Source organism: Leptinotarsa decemlineata, unplaced genomic scaffold (assembly GCF_025532065.1).
Source record: "Leptinotarsa decemlineata unplaced genomic scaffold, Ldec_3_MD MMD2_tig00001064_RagTag_RagTag, whole genome shotgun sequence".
NCBI classification, from domain to species: Eukaryota; Metazoa; Arthropoda; class Insecta; order Coleoptera; family Chrysomelidae; genus Leptinotarsa; species Leptinotarsa decemlineata.
Genome location: NW_027412558.1, coordinates 2,317,741 through 2,343,359, shown reverse-complemented (window position 1 = coordinate 2,343,359; position 25,619 = coordinate 2,317,741). Strand labels below are relative to the sequence as shown.

The window sequence follows — 25,619 nt, the reverse complement described above, 5'->3', positions numbered from 1 at the left end:
TGCCGTGCTGTCTCCGCTCGAAGGCCACGTCCCGTCATGTTCCCGGTCTGTGCCGTCTTGTCGCAGTGTGCGTAGACTTTAATGCAAGAGTCACACTGCGACCGAGCGGCACAGGACAGGAACATACTGGGACGGGAACATGACGTGGAGTTTCGTTTCTCTTTCTATAGTTTCTTATGGGGGGCGCACACTAAGGCAGGCAACGGACAGACACATGTCAGACCGGGAACAGGACGGAAGAGGCCAATGCCATGCTGTCTCCGCTCGAAGGCCACGTCCCGTCATGTTCCCGTTCTGTGCCGTCTTGGCGCAGTGTGCGTAGACTTTAATGCAAGAGTCACACTGCGACCGAGCGGCACAGGACAGGAACATACTGGGACGGGAACATGACGTGGAGTCTCGTTTCTCTTTCTATAGTTTCTTATGGGGGGCGCACACTAAGGCAGGCAACGGACAGACACATGTCAGACCGGGAGCAGGACGGAAGAGGCCAATGCCGTGCTGTCTCCGCTCGAAGGCCACGTCCCGTCATGTTCCCGTTCTGTGCAGTCTTGTCGCGGTGTGCGTAGACTTTAAAGCAAGAGTCACACTGCGACCGAGCGGCACAGGAAAGGAACATACTGGGACGGGAACATGACGTGGAGTTTCGTTTCTCTTTCTATAGTTTCTTATGCGGGGGCGCACACTAAGGCAGGCAACGGACAGACACATGTCAGACCGGGAACAGGACGGAAGAGGCCAATGCCATGCTGTCTCCGCTCGAAGGCCACGTCCCGTCATGTTCCCGTTCTGTGCCGTCTTGTCGCAGTGTGCGTAGACTTTAATGCAAGAGTCACACTGCGACCGAGCGGCACAGGACAGGAACATACTGGGACGGGAACATGACGTGGAGTCTCGTTTCTCTTTCTATAGTTTCTTATGGGGGCGCACACTAAGGCAGGCAACGGACAGACACATGTCAGACCGGGAACAGGACGGAAGAGGCCAATGCCATGCTGTCTCCGCTCGAAGGCCACGTCCCGTCATGTTCCCGTTCTGTGCCGTCTTGTCGCAGTGTGCGTAGACTTTAATGCAAGAGTCACACTGCGACCGAGCGGCACAGGACAGGAACATACTGGGACGGGAACATGACGTGGAGTCTCGTTTCTCTTTCTATAGTTTCTTATGGGGGGGGGGGGGCGCACACTAAGGCAGGCAACGGACAGACACATGTCAGACCGGGAACAGGACGGAAGAGGCCAATGCCGTGCTGTCTCCGCTCGAAGGCCACGTCCCGTCATGTTCCCGGTCTGTGCCGTCTTGTCGCAGTGTGCGTAGACTTTAATGCAAGAGTCACCCTGCGACCGAGCGGCACAGGAAAGGAACATACTTGGACGGGAACATGACGTGGAGTTTCGTTTCTCTTTCTATAGTTTCTTATGCGGGGGCGCACACTAAGGCAGGCAACGGACAGACACATGTCAGACCGGGAACAGGACGGAAGAGGCCAATGCCATGCTGTCTTCGCTCGAAAGCCACGTCCCGTCATGTTCCCGTTCTGTGCCGTCTTGTCGCAGTGTGCGTAGACTTTAATGCAAGAGTCACACTGCGACCGAGCGGCACAGGACAGGAACATACTGGGACGGGAACATGACGTGGAGTCTCGTTTCTCTTTCTATAGTTTCTTATGGGGGGCGCACACTAAGGCAGGCAACGGACAGACACATGTCAGACCGGGAACAGGACGGAAGAGGCCAATGCCATGCTGTCTCCGCTCGAAGGCCACGTCCCGTCATGTTCCCGTTCTGTGCCGTCTTGTCGCAGTGTGCGTAGACTTTAATGCAAGAGTCACACTGCGACCGAGCGGCACAGGACAGGAACATACTGGGACGGGAACATGACGTGGAGTCTCGTTTCTCTTTCTATAGTTTCTTATGGGGGGCGCACACTAAGGCAGGCAACGGACAGACACATGTCAGACCGGGAACAGGACGGAAGAGGCCAATGTCATGCTGTCTCCGCTCGAAGGCCACGTCCCGTAATGTTCCCATCCTGTGCCGTTCCGTCGCAGTAAGCGTAGACTTTTAGTGCGCACCCCATAAGAAACTATAGAAAGAGAAACAAAACCTCACATCATATTCTCGTCCCTTAAAGTTTCCGTTCCATGCCGTTCTGTCGCAGTGTGAGTAAACTTTCAGTGCGCCCTCCCCAAAAGTTATTATAGAAAGAGAAACGAAACTTCACATCAAATTCCCATCCCGACATATTCCCGTTATGTGCCGTCCTGTCCCAGTGTACGCCTTGCATTAGAGGTACCTTTACTCAATCGCGTGACGACAGGAGTTCAATTAATGAGGTCGTAGTAGACAATCAGTCGCATAAATTATTTTCATTTTTCCCTGAACGGTCAATATGTTTGTTATTATCATGTATTCAAGGGGTACACAGTGTAGAAAGGAGAGAAAAATGAAGTACAGTTACCAGACTGAGTCATGGCCGGGGAAGAAATTATGTCTGCGTAAAGTTTGAGTCGGTGTATGACAAAGAAAGTATTACGAAAAAAGGAATTGTAACTTTTGTTTGCAATTTTACGTTCACGACTCGAATAATCTAACAGACATATTTCTACAGATCTACTGCACATCTTGAGGGAGGAGCTTCTCACAGCATATTTTAGTTTCCACAGACAGGGCCGGATTCGAAAGTCTAGAGGCCCTTAGTTATTGATTATTTTCCAAATAAAAGAAATATTTTTCTGTGTCAAGTCAAATACAATTTATTAAAAACTAAAAGCCGCGTTAACGCATGGAACTTTGCGAGCTTTTCTCGATGACGAGTTGTTGATGATGTCGCTGACCCGTCAAAATTTGGAGGCCTGTGGAGGCCCCGAGGCAGTAGCCCCACATGCCTTTTCCTTAATCCCACCCTGTTCATAAGCCAGGTGTGTATGAGAAACTGCCTATCGGTATGTAAATTTTGTTAAAAAATAAGCTGAATTTATCGTCTTTGAAATAAGTTTCCAATTACTATTATTCTTTCGGAAAGAGAATCAACTTCCTGCACATTTTCTTTCTACCTTCTACCTTTCTACCAAAACATTCAATTGGTATTTCTTCTGGCAGATCAGACTCTGATAATGGTAATATACAATATATATACAGTATCAGGGGATGTAGCTCAGTGGTAGAGCGTTCGCTTTGCATGTGAAAGGCCGGGGTTCGATCCCCCGCATCTCCAGATTTTTTTTCGTTTTTATGTTATATAAAAATCATTATACACTAAATAAAAATGTTACGGGAGATAATTTATATTTTGAAACTAAGTTAACAATGAAAAATCAAAAATATTCATCTACATTATCTCATTTTCAAAAAACACTTTGTTGGGAGATTTTACTGAACAGTTTTTTGAATACGTTATAGATTTTCGAGTATGGGCCAAATTTACAGTCCAATGTTTTATCGAAAACTAAACACATTGCCAATATTTTTCTTTCAATCAATAATGTCTAACCAGTGCGGTTACAGGCAGTGCAACGATGTTTTTTATGACATCTTTTACTTTCTTTGAAGAAAAATTATCATTCTCGACACGACGCTCATACCCTAAAATAGTTTTATAGCTTGAACGTGCAAAGAAATAAATTATATTATTTCCCGTTTCGTAGGAAGTGTACCCAGTATTATTATCTTCTAGATATTTGCATATTTGCATAAGTCATCAAATATATAGTGACTATAAAAACATTGTTTTTAGTTTGAGTTCAATGAGTTCCAGCTATACCGAGTGACAGCGAAATCATTGTACGCCATTCAGTTGTCTCTCCGTATCTTGGTTTAACCGATAATAAATCCAAGTCAAAATTGTATATAAAACCCTGTATATTTTTCAAGACTATTTGATGGCTTATACGTCGCCATTTTGAGGGGAAATGGTTGCAAATTCAATATGGCGGCACCATGTCGTCATTTATGGAAATATGGTTTGTCTTTTGTTTCTCATAGATGACGTCATAGTGCCGCCATATTGAATTCAAAGGAAATGGCTTATACGTCGCCATTTTCAGGGGAAATGGTCACCTGTGTTATACCGTTGAAAAGAGAATTCTTGGAGGAAAAACAGTTTTCCATCGACCTCCTTTGGGTATTTTCACCTTCCGCAGAAACAACAAAATGATACTCTGTCCAATAATTTCCTATCACTCGGTGTGTATAACTAATCTACAAACTAGTCATGTTTTACTGGAATGGATGACAGGTTAGAAAATTGGAACTGTACTCATAGAGCTCAATATCCAGAAAAGAAAAATTCTATGAATCAGTAAGTACGATGTCACACCACAGATAAAAATATTTTTTTCCAATCTTATTCATATCCCGAAAAAAGTCTTCGCAGAAAAGTTTCTTGAACTTTGTCGAAGACAAACAGAATCTTTTTCAGAGAAAATCTTCTTTGAATAAGCCTCGACTAAGACATGAATTATTGCTTTTATTCGGTAGCGTTTCCAAACAGAACATTTATTAAAGAAACTTGTCGTATATTAAGATCTTCTCAGCAGCGAGATACATAATATTCCACCCACATTTTTTTAAGAAAATGCTTCGTTCTTTTTTGGACCACTGACCTGCGTCTTAAGTGTCTTAAATTAATTTCACATTATTGCCTCATCTACTAGTATCAAATTGATTTTACAATGTGTCCTTATGTAATAATCAGGTAAATCTATTAATTGAAATATAAGCTATATAAAATTAATTTCACAATGTTGCCTCATCTACTAGTCTTAAATTTATTTTACAATGTGTCCTTCTGTAATAGTTGGGTGAATCTAATAATTAAAATACTATAAGCTAGTAAAAGACGTCCTCAAGTAATGCGTAAACATACTTACCCCTCAACTGAAACGGAACAAGTTTCCAACCCAACGGTGCCTCCCAAAAATCCACAAACCGGGAAAATCAATGTTCCCCATCGTGTCAGCTATTGGATCTCCTACCTTTAAAGGCTTTAGTATAAAAAACTCCTTAGAGTTTATACAACATACAAGAAACATCGTTCTGCAAGAAGGTGAGATTTTGGTTTCTTTTGATGTTAGTTCCTTATTTCCTGGCGTCCCAATTCCACAGACCTTGCAAAACCTCAGGAAATTACTAGAGAAAAATAATTTCAACAATAACGAAATTGATGAATTCGTTTCTCTCACTAATTTGTGTACGAAACAAAACCGGTTCCACGTAGAAGGTTGCTTTTATGAACAACAGGAGGGAACGGCTATGGGTACCCCTACCTGACAAATCTGTTCATGAGCAGAATCAAAAACAGAACTGTCAGTCAGCTAAGAAATGTCTTTTGATTTGTATAATCTGGTAGTTGAATATATCTAGGACATGATTAACAGAATAAGAGGTATCGAACATTCTATAAATTGGAGATTTTTTCATTATATTTGTACGCAGAGTGTTGAGATAAAATGTAACACTATTCCTAGATAACCGTCTAGGAACCCAAAAATTCAACATATGTAACAGGTGACAGCAGGTGATGATATTGTTTATGACCTTGAATAAAAAAAGAAATGAATAATGTTTATGCCTTACCTCGAGACTACAAAAATTGTGAGTTTCAAGCAATTCATAATAGGGTATTCCTACAGTAGGATACGTGCCTTCAAGATTAAAATACATAAATGTTTGGAAGCGCCTTTGTAGCGCTTCTAGTTGATTTATATGAACCTGATAGTAGGGACTCTACACGACAGATGCATATTCCAGCCTAGATCGAACAAAAGTGAAATAAAGTAATTTCAATGTTGAAGCTTTTTCGAAGTCTTTCGTATTTCTAACTAAGGATCCATACATGCGATAAGCTGCTGTTAGAGTAGTGTCAATATGTTTATTGAAAGAGAGGGATGAATCAAAAGTAACACCTATAGATCAGTGAGTGTGTCAAGACGCTTCAGAACGTGACTGTTTATGACGTAGTTGTGTAAATTCAAGTTCGTTTTCAGTGAGCGAGATATTACACTACATTTGGATATGTTGAGAGATAGATTATTCTTCCGACACCATGTAGCAACGCGATTCAAATTTAGTGCGAGACGTTCGCAATTATTAGAAAATGTTATATTGTGATAGAGTTTCAAGTCATCTGCGTATAAAAGGAAATTGCCATCAATCTCAACTCCGATATCATTAATGAACATATTAAACAGTGGGGGTCCTAGATTTGATCCTTGTGGTACATCATATGTGGCTATATATTCGAAAGACTGGAGGCCATTGAGTTGGACTGCTTACGGTTGTAAAAATACGATTTGAAGAGGATAATTAATTCATTGGATAACCCAAAAGTCGAAAGCTTGTTGAGCAGGATACTATGGTCACCAGTATATTGGTATTAGGTAGTATGCTGTGAAATTTTTTTATATCCAATCCCTGAACCGTTCATTTTCCTAACTCATGACGTTTCAAACGGCTTTTGTCGAGTCATTCGATGATTTTCAGATTCCTGTTACATTCGTAGCATTGAGCAGAAAAGGATACTGGAAACCGTCATTGTTTTTATGCAATCAAGGCGTACGTGCCAAGAATGCAGATAGGTCTCTGGTGTTCCCCTCATTTCCAACCAGAGATAAACATTTATTTTAGCACCGATATAACCAAAAACGGATGCGGTTGACTTTCATAGTCATATGGTTGAGTACAACTGCGGTTAGATTCACAAAAGTTTTGGTTTGTACAGTGTTTCCCTCGGTTTTTTGTCCATGCGCTGAAATGTTTTCCAGATTATACTCCCAAGAAAGAAGTGATTAAATAGACCCAGCAATTGGAATTTTGAAGATTGTAGTCAAAACTAAAAACAACTATTGTTGAAACAGTCCAGAGTTTCTATTGAATAGGGCAGAGATTTTGCTCATTCATATATATACCAACAATGAAAATGTTGCAGTTGATAGCAATATTGACAAAATAGTTAATACGTTCAGTATCATTATTTTTCAGGTTTGAAGGCCGTCGATTTTTGGTGGTTCCGATGTATACCTTTCCACAAGGGCACGATATGCACCCTGCTGCTGACAATTAGTCTCTCGTGTCTTTAGCCGACCTGAAACTTTGTTGTATCTTCCTGGTGGGTTTGAAAACTGTTTTTATGTCGTGGAATTTTTTTCTGATCATGTTTAATGCGGAGGATTGGTATATGATGAAAAAGAAATCAGAGAACTAATTGCGGAGTTGAAATGTAATAAATCTCCTGGCTTTGACCAAATAACAGCGGAGATTCTGAAAGAAATGAAAGATGATGTCTCTGGACCTATTTCATACATAATCAATATGATCTTCATATCTAGTATTTGCTCTCAGCAATTCAAAAAAGCAATAATCAAACCAATTCATAAATCGGGCTCAAAAAAATTGACCAAAAATTATAGACCAATATCTGTAATATCTAATGTTGCGAAACTCTTTGAAAAAGCATTAAAAAACAGAATTACATATTTTACTATGGAATTCGATCTGATAAGTACTCGCCAATACGGTTTCCAACAAAATAAATCAACCCAAGGTGCTATTGCGTATTTAACCTCAAAGATATTAAAAAGTCTAGGTAATGGGAAAAAATCTGCTTGTGTATTTTTAGATCTTGCTAAAGCATTTGATACGGTCCCCCACTCACAACTATTAGACATTTTAGATGATTTGGGTTTCCGTGGAGTAGCCAGAAAACTAATGGAAAATTATCTGAGTGACAGAAAACACCAGGTATCACTCAATGGCAGTCTGAATACGGAGTGCACTGTTGATTATGGCGTACCGCAAGGTACTGTTCTAGGCCCAGTGCTCTTTGTACTTTACATAAATGATCATTTCAGTATTAACCTGTCTGGGGAAGTTATCAGTTTCGCAGATGATACCGCCATAGTATTCGAATCTGAAAACTGGGACAATATGAAAACCATTATGCAGAATGATTTGAAGCTTATCAAAAACTGGTTCGATTATAAGTTATTAACGATCAATTTCGAAAAAACATTCTATATGCCTTTCTCATGTTATGAAAACACCACTCCTCTATTCAGTAACCTCAAAATCAGCGATAATTTAGAAATAAACCAGACTGAATCTATAAAATATTTAGGAGTAACCATAGATAAGCATCTAAGATGGAACATACATATATTGAGACAATACTCTGAGAAGTATCTTATACAGATTCAAGTACATCACCAAATTTCTTGAAGAAAAACATCTCAGAATGGTTTATCACGTATTGGTTGAATCCAGGTTGACATATGGGATAATAGGATGGGGAAGTGCACTCAAAGAGCACATTAAAAAGTTGTAAATTCTGCAAAAAACATTTCTGAAAATATTACTAAACAAACCCTCTCGATATTCATCTGATTTGTTATACTCCGAATCTAGAATCCTTGACATCCGCCAGCATTATTTCTTTGTTGTATCTTGCTTTGAATTCAAACAAAAATCTAATCTCAAAAGACTAGAACATTGCTACGAAACAAGAAAAAAATCCAATTATTTTAGAACACCGCTAGCTTCAAAATCTATAGGACAGCGATGCTTTTCGTACTTGGTGCCAAAATTTTTCAATTTTATTCCTGTTGGAATAAAAGAAACTCACTCTTATAGAGGATTCAAGAAGAAACTGAAAAAATGTTTGATTGATTCAAACAGACTCACTATTCATGAACTTGTGAAGGTTTATATTACTGTAAAGGAAGTGTTATCATACGTTTATTATTGCCCTTATTTGTTATATATGTATGTGTATATATATATATATATATATATATATATATATATATATATATATATATATATATATATGTGTGTGTATACGTATGTATGTATATGTGTATATGCATGTATGTATATCTATATATGTGTATATATATTATCTTTTTTGTTCACTAATGTTGGGAAAATTGTATATTAAATTACTTGTTTGCTCTGTAATTTTTAGTATTGTATGAAGTGACCACTATTTCAGTAGCACATTAAACACGCTTATTTACTATAAAATTCAAATTTGAAGGTGGAAATATATTGTCATTGACTTCATGCACTATTAATCGATACTATTTACCATAGGCTAGACGCACACCACAGACAGTCTTCGACTTTGTGGTTTTTCAGTTCATTTATTATCGTTTGTTATCTAATTAGTGCTTCATATAATGTTACAATTTGAATCATATAGTTCATACTAGTAAGAACATACATGTGAGAACAAATAAATTATTATTATTATTATTATAACACCGATAGAGCCTCCACGATTACCAGATCTCATCCCCTTTTTTTCTTTGAAATCTGTAGGAGTTGAAAAATCAAATAACGGTTGATTTGACTATCCTATCTAATTGACAGTTGGTTTTGAGCAGTTTTACCAAACATCTGAACTGCAATACTCTTCTCGACGCGCGTTTCAGCAGCCAAGTTGGCATCTCCAGGAAATTAAGTTGAACTCTAAAGTAGGTCTCTAATTATACCTAACTTTCTGACACATATCAATGATTTCGGGTAGTTCAAGCGAATTTTATCAGAACGATTTAAAAAATAAAACAATGAGCTGTTAGAATGGGACCTTTAACACTGTTCAGAGTTCTCATGCCACACTTCACTATTTTCACACTTTGGAAAGCATCCTGAAGTCTAGTGTCATATTTATTGTGCTTCCGTATGAACAATATGGTTACACTAACAGTTTACATCTTATTTTCAGTGAGTTGGACGTGAATGCCTTCCAAAACTCTTGCTCACTCCAACAAATGTTGGATAATCCTAAAAACACGATATTGGAAAATAAAAAGTCAGGGATAAACAACTATGACGAAAAAATATATCAATCAGACTAAGTGAACCCTTAAAACTCGTTTTAAAGAACACGGAGACCAGAGTTAGTATTCTTCATCTACTAAAGGCGCCAATTTGGTTGGTGAATTGCACATCGAGAGGAGTATTTCAGTTCTAGTGTTTTAAGATTGTATAATACCCAATTACCACAAAATGTGAACAACAAGTAATGTTTCACATCCTGCAGGCCAAGGAAAAAGGATGTGAGAATCAGTTTCGCAAATAATTGCAAGAAGGAAAATCCGGCAAGGAGTCATTGAGTTTCAGACGCGTCTAGACAATCTGCATGACACTGTGCCATCTGAATTTTAAGTGACGCTCAACAATTATAATATCGAACGAGGAAAATCCCGCTGACAAATATTGCGATTTGAAGGAAAGTGATTACTCTCAATGAAATTATTGGTTTTCTAGGAAAGCATAACGAATGTTTCATTTATGGTTATTACCCTCTTCGAAATCGTATTCTGAGGAGATATGGAGTTTTCAAGGATTTCTGTTCAGCTCAAAAGATTAAAATGATAGAATCGCAATAAATTATTATTTGTACAGGTAGTATAGGAATTACATTTTGAGAAATACATCATACATGTATCGGATCCGTGGAAAGTAATCTCTCTCTCTTATATAGCGAACTGAAAGCAATTATGTGCCCTATAAATTTATGTGAGATGGATGTATTCCTCTATTATAGAGTCTTTCATTAACCGCTTCTTATCGTTGAACTTCAATAAAATGAAGTGTGAGTGAGATACCTTCGGAATTTTTTATTCGTCTGAAAGACCTATTGATATGTGGAATATTTACATCTTTTCAAAAACTACACTTCACGATTTGATCTCCACAAACTTTATTTGCAATGATTTGAATATGTTGAATTAGTTTTCTCATTTGCATAGCTCATATGATGTCCCTGGATTCGATTCCTAAATGTCCTGCCAGTTTGACCAATATATACCTTAGGGCATGTTCCACACTTTATTTTATATACTCCTGATTTCTCGAATTTGGATGTTTTGTTTTTATTATTTCAAACTAACTTTCCCAACGTATTACTTGTTCAATATACAATTTTATTATCTCGTTTCCTCAAAAATGAAGCCACTTTTTCCATTGGTTGTCCAAAATACGTTAAAGCTCTATAATTTTGATTATCTACCTTATCAATAGGAAAAATGTCTGGAATCGCTTTTGCGTAGACTTTCATGGCAAGTTTTTTGTTAATTAATTCGGTTTTAAGCCCATTGTTAACCGCAATTTGCTTGATGATATTAAGTTCTTTATTGAAATTATCTATTGAACGAGGAACATTGACTAATCTGTGAATCATGCTATTATAACAAATCTAAAGAATTGAACTTTAAACGTTCAAGCCAGTCTCGAATATAACCTACACAGTAGGTTGAATGGACTGACGCCTATCAGAAAAGAACTACTCCCCTGGATAATACCACGAAGGGCGTTGGATTATATCCGACAGGCGTCAGTGCAGGAATCTTCACAGAAAAGTTACTGCATATGCAACTGGCAATACAACCGAAAGAGTCGACCTTCAATTTTGGAACGGGCACACTTGCAGACCGGTTTCGGGCTCATTAGCTACTCATCAGTGCAAGTTAGTGGCCACGTCTTACCTTTTAATTATTTAGTTATACTATTTTATATTTTAAATATTGAAATTGTATTCATTAGTATTCCAATTTCTGCAGAACCCACGCACAGGTATGTCCCTCTGTGGGATTTCTATATTTATTCGTAAATTGCCTCGTACAACTTGTGACATTAAAACATGTACATTTGCCAATAAATATTATTATTATTATCATCGACCTAACATCAATGATATTCCATCATTGAAAATCGGAATTTTTTCAGAGTATTTCATTCCTCTTCCTAAGTTGGAGCGAACAACAAAATGTCACTCCATCTAGTGGACGAGGTACTAACCAACTGCATATCCGTAATTTGCCCGATTTCTCTGAATAAGGAAGAAAAACTTTCCTATTAGTCAGTGGGCTATGCTTGAAAACTGGCAGTAAACAAATCTAAAGAAATGAACTTTAAACGTTCAAGCCAGTCTCGAATATACCATCGTTTTCTATGGTCTTTACCTTCAGTTCCTGGATCAGTTGAATTTTGGTGCAGGCCCAAGTCGCCACGCAAAATTCGCCAAGTTGTGTTCTGCGACAGGCCAAATTCTTCTGAGCGACGCTTAAGCGACTGCCTCGGATTTTCCTGCAGACTCTCACAGACAGCGGTGATGTATTCGGCAGATCTTACGATTCGTCGAGTTACGGGTGTTGGTCGATCGTTTATTGAACCAGTGGACTTACATTTATCCACCACATTGCGAATATTCCTCTCGGTAGGATGATTATCGCGACCGTAAAATGGGCGAAGCGTTTCCCGAACAGAACACCCATTTTAATAAAACAATTTCAATATTTGCAGGTTTTGTTGAAAGCTATATCCATCCATGGTGATTTGACAGAACAGACTGAATAAATGACAACTTATTTGACTTCAACAAAATGGTCGGTATCGATTGTCAAAGTTCAGGAGTCTCTCTATTGGAAGACCCTATACTTCACCACATAGTTCATTTATTTCTAAATTATCGTTTAGGATATTGGATTGTTTTTGATGCTGACACGAAAATGAGGAAAATTTCAGTATGATCAACTTGTTTTGCAGTAAAAAACAAAATGAGAATTCCTTCATGTTGCCAAAGCCAAAAGAAGTCTTTATCTCCAACTTAACATACTGATATCTACTTTTCTACCGACAAACACTCCACTGCAAAATCAAGTAGGTGAACTAGATTTGCGCGTTTTCCATTTTAACATCGATATTTTCGAGTTTTCGAAAAAAATCTCTTTCAAGATAACAACGTCCATTAGATATAGGTCCACAACTTTGAACGTCCGCCGCGAGTGGGCAGCGGAAACGTGGCACCTTCTCGCTTGCAACAACACCACGAGTGGGCGGGCACACATGACCTTTCTTCTCGCCGGCCGCAGAGTATATGTACAACGGTAAAGGATCTTAAAAAGTTTCGTTTTTTTCGTTTAAATGAAATTTGTAAGTAATAGAATCCTTCCAAAAACTGAAATACTAAATTAAATTTGAATACAAAATATTTTGAACTTAATAAACAATATAGTAGGACGATAGCTTGCTGACTGTACCAAAAACAATTTTCTATAAAGATGATATTACAAAAAATTATAGAATTATGTTTATATATCCTACAAATACAAAAGAACTATTACAAATAACATAAAGCGTGAAACTTGGAAATAGTCCTGGAAATGAAAATTCGAATAGCGTAATGTTGGAAAATATTACATAGATTTGACAGCATTAAATCTTCAATACCTCATAAATAAATAAATATGCCTCCACGATGTTAGCGAAATACGTCTAGAATGAAAATTGTATATGTGAAAACTGCTTAAATTAAAATGTTATTACTTACAATTTTCGTGATGCCCATTGGAGTAGTGGTATCTGGAATACCCTGCAAAAGAAATACAGACTTGAGAATGAATTTTTAAACTATATTGATGATAAATCCGATATGAAAATGTGTAATGTTACTAGTCCGATTATTGCAGCATTTCAAGAACAAAATCGTGGAAAAATCAATGAATGAATGAATCAATGGCGTGAATTGGGCTTCAAATTGCATCCGCACCCACCGTATTTTCCAGATCTGACTCCCAGCGACTTTTTCCTATTCTCAGACCTTGAGAGGATGCTCACTGGAAAGAAATTTGGCGCTGAATACGAGGTAATCGTCGAAACTGAAGCCTATTTTAAGGCCAAAGATAAATCCTCTTATAAAAAGGGTTTTGAAAAATTATATGACCGCTATAATCGTTGTATCGCCTTCGAAAGCAACCATATTGTTATAGAAGACCCACATACAAAGTTCTGGGTCCAATTTTGTTGCTATTTTTATTTTCGAAATGTGTATCAAATTGTAGCAGTAACTTTGTTCAATAGCTAGATCTGCCAGAGCTTGTACTGAGCGTTCATTATTATATTTACCATTCATCAATTCCAAAGTGAGTGTATTTTTTTTAATGAAATAAGATGACTTCATCGTCGAGCTGTTCATCGTCACATCGTGTTAGAAATACTATTGTGAGATAGGAGAGAAAATAGCCTGCTGTTTATAAATCATGCTACAAAGCTAGGAATTTGTATAATCAGATTGAGGTAGTATATGTATAGACGAGTATCATTATAACGAACGATTTGAACTTTTAAAATAGGTTGAGAGACTATAAAGCATCTCGTAACTTTCACAAAGGATCTAGGTACTAACCTTCATTAAACAGTTTACCATTAACCAATTTGATTTTGCTTCAAATCCGGATATGGCCGTGTCTAAGTACAAACAATAAATAATATTACCCTCAAGCACATGCTCAACCCACTCCAGCATTTAACATCTGAATGTGGATATAATTAAAAGCTAGCGTTCGAGCTAAATATCAAGAATAATATACACTTACGTTCAACAACTCAATTCAAAATAGTAATATTTACTTCGGGTTCTTTTAATAGCATGTAATTAGCTGATAAATTTCACGTTACGAAACTCTCCGACCCACACGTCAATCTGGTATTACAATCGAGAGAATATTCCATAATTGAAAAACGTGCGAGACTGTCAGGGACGTAATAATTTTTAAAGTAAGCTAGTACTTTTACTTTGACTAACACGTGCACCCTGTATTATTCAGACAAACATCTTAGAAGAATATTCACGTCAAAAGATACCAAAGTTTGTTAAAGTGGAGTTGTCCCTCTGCGGTGAGAATTAGTCTCAGGAGTTCCTTGCCTAAAAGTGAAGTAGATGACTGTTTGCTTTGCCTTTGACTTTTAGTCCTGCCCTGCAAGGACAGTTGAGTGGTTTAGCAGAGCAAAACTGATGATACCTTAGGAGTCGAAATGGCGCTGTCTGGTGTTGGACTATGAGATTATCCAGAGAGGATTTGATAAGTCCTTTTATCAAGGAGAGTTACAACCTTGACGTTGTAGCAATTTATTATTTCATTACAGCTTCAAGTAAATTCTTCTTAAAGTATTTCTTCGGCAAATAATAATCTGTCGCAAGTACTATTTGGCAAGTATTTTGGTAAAGAAATCGGTTAATGTTGACTTCGTCGCGAACCGCCAACTCTGCAACATAAGCTGAATTACTTTTATCGATTATTAATCAAAACCCACGCTAATTCCTTCCGTTTCTGAGAGCATGAATAAAACATTGAGGCTACGTTACATTTATCAGGTGAATGGCTAAGTCCAAAAGTCGAAAAAACTGCAACGATAGCCCGGCCTACTTTTTTCTCGATCGAACTGGTGGTGTACGTTCATTCATCGATTGTTTCTAATGTATACATAATAGTAAAATGGAATCGAATGTATAGTCGAGTCAATAAAGTCTTTTTTATCGGTACTCCTCCAAAATGTTTTTGCTTTTGATGACTTTTTCCATTTTTTCTGTACATTATTCAAAATTTGAATCGTTTGAAGCGTGAAATTTTTTATGTATATTGTTTAAACAGTAAAATAATGTTCAAAATAATATTATTAATAAAAAGTAATACATTACAAATATAACAATTTGTTCGGGGCTTCACAAGGCTTGTCTATGGGTGGTTTCCACATTGATTTTATTAACATATTTATGACTTGCTATAAATAGCTATTTACATGTTTTGTTCTATTTATATAAAAGTTGGTTAACACATAGAAGTAAGACAAATACCTGGTAGAAAAACAAAACAGACAAATAGTATTGATAAAAAAAGTATGATTCAACAATGTTCTGAAACGAAAAAGGAACTAAGTATAATATCCAATCTCTCACTCTAGATTTTTGTGCTTATGAACTACATTCTGTAGTTGAAGCTATAGTCCAATATATGTATATTTGTTCAGTATGAGTTAGAACGATTTACAATATAGTTACGAGTGAGAATATTGCATATAATTGCATTAAATTGAAGATTGCGCTAGAGTCCTTGTTTATCTTTCACTACCTGAACCACTATGCATGCTGTTTTTGGCTTGAAATGTGGGTGTTGAGCAAACCGGCCATCGCTTCGGATGCCTGCTTCCACGTAGTCCCACTGGATACGGGAATGACAGAATCACTTGTGGTTCTGTTATTCCCTAACTGAATGGCATTCCACCGATGGCTTAATCCTATTACACAACCCATCAGCTGTGTCTACAGAATCTTCCAGATACCGGGCGCCGTCTCGTCGTAGACGGTAATGCAGGGATCTGCCGTGTTTGACCTTCTTTCCCTAGCTACTCGTGGGACTTTTATGGACAGAGTAAACTTGAAATTTTTTCTGACGCTGAGTCTACAGAGGAGTTGGATGTCGGGATTACGACTCCAACTGACCTCCCTGTAAATGTATATCAGGAGCAAGAGCTTCTCAACTCTCCAACTAACGATCCAATAACTGAACCTGAAAAACGAAACGACTCAAGAGCGGGATACCTTATGAAACCGTCTTGCACCACATTCTTGAGCGGCGTACGCAGAATCTGTCTCAGGTAAAGGAACAAACCCCCCATGAGCAGGTTAGCAAACGTTTGCGCTCAAGTGATAATTCAGCAAAACCAGAGGCGAAAAAGCCCTACACGGTTGAATCTAAGGCATCGTCAGGTGTAGCTGAAGTGCAAAAACCTTCATATGGGAAGGTTGCGCGGGTATCAAGGTTGAAATATTGCACCTTGACTATTCGACTACTTCATTAACGATGAAACAGAAGAGCATATACTTTGTGTCTGCCCCGCTGGGGACCGAATCAGGTTTTTGGAGTTCGGCTGAGCCGTACTTTTACCATCTGACCTAAAAGACCACTCACGCATACAAACTAATCGGCTTCGTTAAGAAGCTGGGTTTATTTGTTCGAGTGTGAATAGTTGTGAGCCACAATAAACCCTTGCGGGTTGCGGTGGAGGGTCGAATAGACCCACTCACTTCGGACCTAACCTAACCTTCGACTGTAAAAATTCCAAGGTACTTCACTGAGTCAGCAAGTAGCCTCAAAGGGTTGTCGAGTATCAGGGACTCGTATTCTGGTAGATATTTTTCATATGAAGTGAACGATCTGAACGATTGTTTTTGAAACAATTAAATATTTCAATGAACCATCTTCAAATATGTCTCAGGTCTTTAGTATGTATTCCCTTCGTGAAAAACAACGGTATTAACCGCGAATGAAAATATAGTACTACAAAAACCTGTTCTGATTGAATCATTCGAGTATATAGTAAATAATATGGGCCCCAAGACCGTTCCTTGAGGCACACCACAGGTTACGATTCTGGCAGTGCTCATACAGCCATTTATTTGGACATGCCTTTGAGGAATAGTCAGATAACTTCTAAAAAGTTTCGAAATACTTTATTTTTCAGTTTTTTCAGAGGGTCTTATGGTTGAAAGTATCAAAGGCTTTTTCCAAATCAAGAAATACGTCTGCACACAGTTTGGAATTATCCGCAGCTTTGTGAATTTCATGTGCCAATGTTCCTGAAAAAAAAATTTATTCGACAAAATAAAATTTTTTTTTTCCAAGTAACCCATCAACCTCGTTTTGATATTTCTTTAAAAATTTGCATGTTAACGATCTAGGACGATATGTTTCGGAACATTAAGTTTCTCTGATTGATTCGGCCGTTACTTGATGAAGATCCATAGTAATTTCACAAACTACACTTAAACGATTTGATCTCCACTAACTTTATTGAAAATAATCATAACATGTTTCGCTAAAACATTAGCTTTTTCAAATGATTAATCATTTGAAAAAGCTAATGTTTTAGCGAAACATGTTATGATTATTTTCAATAAAGTTAGTGGAGATCAAATCGTTTAAGTGTAGTTTGTGAAACATTAAGTTTTGTTCCTAATTTACGTATCGGTTTAAAAACGAGGTGGTATTTTGCCACTGTTCATAGCCATCATTGATTATGAAACAAAATCGTTCTGGAATATATTTGAACATTGAATTTAGGATTTTATTCGCTGTTTGGTGTAAGCAACAGATTTTCTATCTTTCATTTCAGAGATCAGTTTTTCAAATTCATGTACATTTGAAGGTCCTACAAGTATGATTGGTCTATGCTACTGAATACTGCTTCTTACATTTTTGTATTGAGCCGCCAGTTTTTTACTGAGTAACTGTTTCCAAATGAGGCGTTGTTCACAAGTGAATTCTTTTGGATTTTGAAAACGGAAAAGGGTCATTTTCTAAAACATCAACCATCTAAAGAAAGCTGAGTATAGAAATTTATTTTTTCTGTTGTTCATTCATTTTATACGGAAAATTTATGATTACAAGTTGCTGACTATTTGGACTCCCCAGTGATTTATATTACACAATAACTTTTCGGAGTGCCTGCCGCAGTAGCAGATGAAACGTATGGTACTTCGGGTTCCACACATCCAATGTTAAAGAACATAACAATTTTGTATCTGCTCTAAACTGTTTTTGATTATTTTAGTCGATATAAAAAAATTAAACGCTGTTGTTACTACAAAATGGAAAATTTGTTAAAACTGATTATTTACTTAAGAATTGTCAGTATATTTCTCATTTCATTCCATAGAAACCTTATGGGAAAAATATAAAAGTTTGATAATGAATCATAAATGAAATGCATAATTTTTCAACTCTCAGTAGCGTTTTTTTTTAATTATTGAAATCGAAGTCAGTCTTGAGGACCACCGAAAATTGTCAGATTTATTTCAATTAATCATAACGTGAAGTTCCCAGTTTTTACATGCGAATTTTTGCAGCAATAAAGCGAAAAATAAAGAAAAACCAAAGTTGAAACTGTTTTTGAAGGCTTCTGAAAATTTCCTGTTATACATATTCATTGACGCGACTAGTACGAACACAAGTAGGCCAGATAGATTTTTGTTGGCAATTTCTTCATCGCGCTGCGTAAATAAACAGTCTGATGAAACTGATTTTGGTTTGACCCGGAATAGAACATTTATAAAACAAGCCGCGGTAGGGACTGTAACACTATAATAAATGTTATTGTTAAAACTCGTGTCGCTTGTCGTGAACATGATTATGAATGAATGATAACTTATGTAATTGCTTGTTGGCGGGTTTTACTTTATCGTCGGGATCAGAGATCACAGGCACCAATAGTTGTTGGAAATGACTTTCATAATTTTCATGCAATTGATGAACAGACGGTTTTATAAACGATACATCAACAAATTTAGAATTTATAAACCATGGTGTGCCTCAGAGCAATGTTTTAGGCCCGCTGTTATTTATAGTTCATATAAATGCAATTTTTATCCACGTATTCCTATAATATCGCTGGTATTGTTGATTATAACCAAAAGCCAATTAGATAACAACCGCCTGTATTGTAGATAACTGCGCTTGTATTGGAAATAACATCGCTTGTATTGTAGATGACAACACTAGTATTATTGCTATTGTATCATGATAACGGCGTGTATTGTATTTAGTACAACCGCCTGTATTGCCAATTTGGATCATCTGTTATCGAACCGTCCATCAATTTAGATAAAAACCGCTCATATTGGAGATAACAACGTTTGGATTGTAAATGAAAAGTGATTATCTTCAAGAGGAAGATTAAACTGTTTAATCTTCCTCATGAAGATGATCACTTGGTGATCGACACAAGTGTTGAGGTGTTAAAAATAACGATTTGGTGTTGGGAAAACATTCCAGTAGTATTCATTACTACACCAAAGGTTCCAAACAGTGCGTCATTACTGCTCATATTGTATTTAATGATATTTGCACTTCATGAGAAGTGGAAATAGACAATATATCATAAATGCCAATTAAATGCTGTTGGATCAACAGCCATTCCTTGAATCATTCTGAACAATTCCTTGATTTGAATCAGATAACCACGCTTGTATTGTAAATAACCACGCTTTTATTGTAGATGACAACGCTCGTATTGTTGATAACAACCGCTTGTAGGTATTGTATGTAGTACAATCACTTAGTACCAAATGCCAATCAAATACTCCGCCAACATCTGTTATCGAACCATTTATCGATTGAGATATCAACCGCTTGTATTGTATACAACAAAGCTTGTATTGTAGATTACAAGGCTTGTATTTTTGATAACAACCTTTTGGTTTGTATTCAAAACAACCGCTTGTATTGTATTTAGTATTATTCTCTACTTCAGGATGAGTGAAAGCAGACACCATCAGATGCCAATTAAATGTTGTGGGATATCTGTTATCGAACCATTTCTCGATTTAGATAACAACCGCTTGTATTGTAGATAACAACGATTGTATTGTAGATGACAACGCTTGTATTGTATATAACAACGGACTGTATTGTATTCATAACAACCGCTTGTATTGTATATAGTACAACTACTTTTATTGTGTTCAGTAATATTCTCTATTTCAGATAAAGTGACATAAGACACTACCAAATAACAACTGAATACTAACATCTGTTATCGAACCGTTCCTCGATTTAGATAACAATATATTGTATTGGAGATAACAACCCTTGTATTTGAGGTAAAAACGCTTGTATTGTAGAAAAAACCGCCTGTTTTCATGTTTAGTACAACCGATTGTAATATTTTTAGCATTATTGTCTACTTCAGGAAAAGTGACATATGACACTACCAAATGACAATTGAATACTACCATCTGTTATCGAACAATTCCTCGATTTAGATAACAAAATATTGTATTGGAGATAACAACCCTTGTAGTTCAGATAACAACGCTTGTATTTTAGATAAAACTGCTTGTACAACCACTTGTGATGTTTTCAGTGATATTGTCTACTTCACAAGAGAAATGAAAGCAGACACTACCAAATGCCAATCAATTGCTGTGAGACCATCTGTTTTCCGGCCATTCCTTGACTTAGATAACAACCGCCTCCGACAAAGTCATGAATGAGGTCCGGAACAACGATCACAGACCGCAGAATAGGAGGTGAAGAACAGCTCATAGTCATGCAATCGGACGCATATCTAACAGGTGATACAGGTGATGGAATTCCAGCCGATGATTCCCATGGTTTGTGCGCCCCAGACATGAGTAACTTAAAAATTCTCGAGGTATTACCTGCAGGGCGGATGAATCACTCGTCAATTCGAACGGTTTAATGAAAGAACATCCGTAAAGTGCACTACTGATGGCGATGTGAATGGAAAATGAGACTGGAGGAATTTGTGAAGATGGGAAAATACACAGGCGTCGATCGGGGAACCATTTGTTTCAATTTCAATTTTAGTGATTTTTTTGTTCCCAACTGAAATCGGCAGAAAAACTAGAATCATGTATACCAAAAAGGTATGTATTCAACAAAGTTGAATATATAGAGAATCTGCTGATTCCCTAGTAATTTAACTTTGATCAAAAAATGTGAACTTTCACAGCCAGAAATAGGTGTGTGAAAGCTATTTCCGGGATTTTTTTGGCCTTGGTCTGTAGGTAGACTACTGCGGTAGACATTATCAAACAAAGTTTAAGGTCAGCTAAGAACCCCCAGAGAACCTTTAGCAGGATTTCTTGTAGCTGTGGGTCTGTCTACATTTGAACCACGAAAAAAAGTGTAAGTATTACACATAGCATTAAAGGTAATGCTAGTATTTGACTCTGGTTTTATATCATTATTATTAGTGGTCGTGGCTTGGTTTCTCTTATTTTCGAATTACTATTACATCTCTATATGCTCTTGTATAGTAATTTTGGGTTTCATCGAGTATTAATGTATCTTCAAATGAGATAACTTGATTGCCTTCTTTGTTGAGCGCTACATCTGATTTGTTAGTTTTTTCGAGTTGACAATTTCTCCTGGATACTTACACTTTTTTTCGTGGTTCAAATGTAGACAGACCCACAGCTACAAGAAACCCTGCTAAAGGTTCTCTGGGGGTTCTTAGCTGACCTTAAACTTTGTTTGATAATATCTACCGCAGTAGTAGACGAAACGTCAGACATAAAAGCCTGCAGACCACGGCCAAAACAACCGGAAAATAACTTTCACACAATTTTGCTTTGTTTATTTATCAAACTGTGGAAGATTATCAATCCTAAAAACAGTGATAAACATTGACTTCCTCACAAAAACTGTCTTTTAAAGAACAATTTCAACAGAGTGTTTCGAATTCCTTCACGACTCTCTTCCTAAAGTTCCATCGATAGACACGGAATGAAAATTAACAACTAGAAGAGAAACCAAAGAGTAAAAAAACGACAAAAATAGAAATTTCGGTATCACAAACGTAGCAAAAAACGCACCTTATGATGATAAACAAACATACCCTACACTCCACCTCCAATTTTTTAATGGGGGGTATGGATTTCATATCTAAATTGGATCTCCTCGAAATATTTTCGAATATTTTTGAATTTTTTTTTCACCTTCCGTAATCTGAAAAATCAAGAACGTTTAAAAAGAAAACAAACCAAAGAAAAAAGTAATATTCATTAGATTTCATCCTATTCTGAAAACTGAGTTAGATTTCATTCTCCAAATCGTAAAAATAAGAGTCTGTTTTTTTGATAGGCGAAATTATTAAATACGACAAGTTACAGATAAATATAACGTTTTCTATAATTATTTTTCAATTGTTTAGATTGGGGAAGGTGAAGTAAGAAAAATAGAGGTCGATTTTTCTTCACAAAAAAATGATTCTCGTCCAATAAAAAAATTGGGGTATTCTTTGTAACGGATGTATCCGTATTACGTTACGTTTTATCTGGTTTCTGAAGTTTCATTCCTCATTTTTTATGATGATCTCCAACACGCAGTAACGGCTATATCATTCAAATAATCAAATTTTTGTTCCCATAGTCCGTCAGAGTTCTAAATATTCTCTCAGAAAAATGTTGTTAATATTCATTACATACTCGTTCCGTACATTATTCTGCACTCTGTGAATAAATCACACCCATTTTTATTTCAATTAATTGCCACACAAAACTCACCCCCTTTTTATAATTTAACATTCGTTATTGCCTGAGAGTGAAAAAAAGAAAGCAACATGGTCGTCTCTAGCAAGTGGCACTGCAATTCATCTCCAAAGTTACTGAGATATTTTTACCCGCCATGCCCCTTGAGGACGCCGCTGAAGAGCCATTAAAATAGTTGACTGGCGACAAAGAACTTCAAGAAAGGCGGCCGACGCTGTTTGATACATTGCGTTAAAAATAATGTTAATAGGCGTCGGACTGGGGGTACTAATATAAATTTTCCAATGATATATTCTGTATGATGTGAAGATAATTGAAATATCGTGAAACTTGACTCCCCTCTGTAAATCAGAAACGGACGTGTAATCGAAAATTCCAAAGAACACGTCAATTTTAGTTTCTGGGGGGACTAATTCTGATATGGAAATCATACCCGAAACTTCACCCCCAGGGGTCAGCAACTAGCCCCCCTATTTTTTTGAACCCTTTTCTTGTGTCTTCGGCGCTCATGTTTCCCGCGGTGGTGAAAGAAAGAAGATGCTCCGTGAACCGCTCACTTGAATGAGTCATACCGTATAAATGAACGGGTTCCACATTGGGGCACTCCTCCGGGAAAGGAGTGTCCACGATCTGCGTGCCGCAGACCGGACCTTGAACGTATTACCGGCGTTTTGCTGAAAACTGTAGCGATTTCAGAAACGACATAATACTGAAAAATCCCTAGGAAAGGTGGGTAGTTGTATGTAATGTACAGGTTGTGTCAAAACCATGTTATAAAACAATGTACAGTCATAACGGGGCAAGAAGTCAAGGTCGGACAAAATTTTCAATAATTTTTGATAAGAGAGACAATAAAGAAAGACAGTAAAGGATAAGAAAGACAACAAAAAAGAAGGTATTGTGATAACTCGTTTGATAGATAATTCAATTCTCTATACGACACAGTTTTATTTTTGGGACTCGGTTCAAGCAGTTTTGAGAAATTAGCAATTTTGAAAACCTGCAATCAAACGATAAATATCACTATTGAAAAAATATTCAAAACTCACCCCAGTTCATTTTAATAAATATCCAACATGTTTACCATTCGTTATTAATAATAATAACTTTAAATTGTACTCTAATCTGTATACGTTGTGAATAAAGTTATTATTATTATTATTCATATGTTTACATTCATTTCCTGAAGACTGTTTACAAATTTATTTCTTACAATATGAAACGTTCTTGGGGTAATTTTATATGAAGTAACTTTTTTTCTGTCCAAGAGTTCTGTGGTTGTATATCGTACAGTACAGATGTCACGTATCCTACAAAAACATCTAAAGGCGTAACGATGAAATTGGAACCTTTGGTGTGAAAGTTGAATAACTTTTTTCGAGATCAATTGCCCTAACACCAAATTGATATTTTTGCACTCGACGCGCGTTTCGCCAACAAAGTTAGCATCCTCAGGAGAATAAAATTCTAGTCTAGTCTAGTCTGGTTTGTTACCTGAGGTTGTATACCTGAAGTCCAATATGGAATTTCTCGGTAATTAACTACCTGCAAGATCTTAGTAATTATTCTCTTCCTAACAGAAGATTAAAAAGCGGGCTAAACGGGATGAGTCCCTTATCGCCATTCATGCTGTTCTTACATTTTGCTATTTCTAGACTCTCACATGCATCGAGTAGCCTGGTGTCATGCACATGTTTAATCAGTTTCAGATTGTTTTCACCAATTCTGTGGTCCTTATCTAGAGCATATTGGGCGACACTGGATTTTTCTATCCCTCCGTATTTCATGTGTGCACAATGTTCCTTGAAGCGGGTTTTAATCGCGGGTCGGCTCTGGCCGATGTATTTGCTGTTGCAATCTTGACAACTGATTTCGTAAATCCCCGACCTTTCTGTGTTTTCTAGTCTATCTTTTGGATTACCAAGAAGCTGTTGCAATTTATGAGCCGGCAGAGCCGTTCTTTTACCATCTGACCTGAAAGACCACTCACCATACAATCTAATCGGCTTCGTTAAGAAGCTGGGTGTATTTGGTCGAGTGGAAATAGGTGTGAGCCACAATAAACCCTAAAGGGTTGCGGTGGAGGGACGAATAGACCCACTCACTTTGGACCTAACCTAACCTATAGTAGTCGTTAGTAAAATCATATTATATTTTTCAGGATTGTCTTTAATGAAATTAGATATAGGAATGAAATACTTTGATATAGGAATAAAATACTTACTTACTAAGTAAGTATTTTATTCCTATATATAATTGAAGATGAATTTCCACAAAATAAACAAGTCATCAATATCACAAACTTAATGAAATTATTTTGTTTTTCATACCACTCTTTGAAAATTGAGAATTGATTGTTTTTATTATTCAACAAATTTGTAATGACACTGGTTAGTGGGGAAGTTCAAATGAATACTCCATAATGTCATATGGCATTATGAAATATTCTAATAGTTATTTATGTATCAAGGGAATTAGGAGGGCCTTAATTAACGATGGCAAAGTTTGCGTCCCGAGGGCCTCTGGCCCGAGGGACAGCAATTGCCTGAGGTTATTAAGGCTCATTAATTCCCGTGGTACATAGATAATTTTATTTCTGACCGATTTCAATAAAATTTTGTTCATTTTTGAAACGGAAAATGTACCAATTCATTACCTTCCGGTATATTTGAATCAGGTACCGTTGATTATAGTAGAGGTTTCTTGTTGCTAGGTTGTTGCTATGTTACTTGTTTATAAACAGAACTTTGTTATCAAGCTGTGTT

The 25,619-nt window shown here is 37.0% G+C and overlaps 1 protein-coding gene and 1 non-coding gene across 7 annotated transcripts in view; one reads left to right on the top strand and one right to left on the bottom strand.

Annotated features, from left to right (window-relative positions):
- The window catches only part of Sarm (Sterile alpha and Armadillo motif), a 185,890-nt gene that overhangs the window by 118,367 nt on the left and 41,904 nt on the right, over window positions 1-25,619 (bottom strand). For 5 of the 6 annotated variants that reach the window (XR_012465499.1, XM_074175526.1, XM_074175527.1 and 2 more), the window contains exons 1-2: window positions 14,188-14,208; window positions 13,333-13,374 (exon numbers count right to left, since the gene is read on the bottom strand). Coding sequence is in view for 5 of the 6 variants with exons in the window: in XM_074175526.1 (XP_074031627.1) it covers window positions 13,333-13,374; window positions 14,188-14,208 (63 nt within the window). In the remaining variant the exon portion in view is untranslated. Of the gene's footprint in view, window positions 1-13,332; window positions 13,375-14,187; window positions 14,209-25,619 lie in introns of those variants that run through there. The other variant, XM_023166048.2, reaches the window with a different exon arrangement.
- On the top strand, window positions 3,146-3,216 carry TRNAA-UGC (transfer RNA alanine (anticodon UGC)). Its single transcript has one exon. It is a non-coding gene; the product is annotated as a tRNA-Ala (tRNA).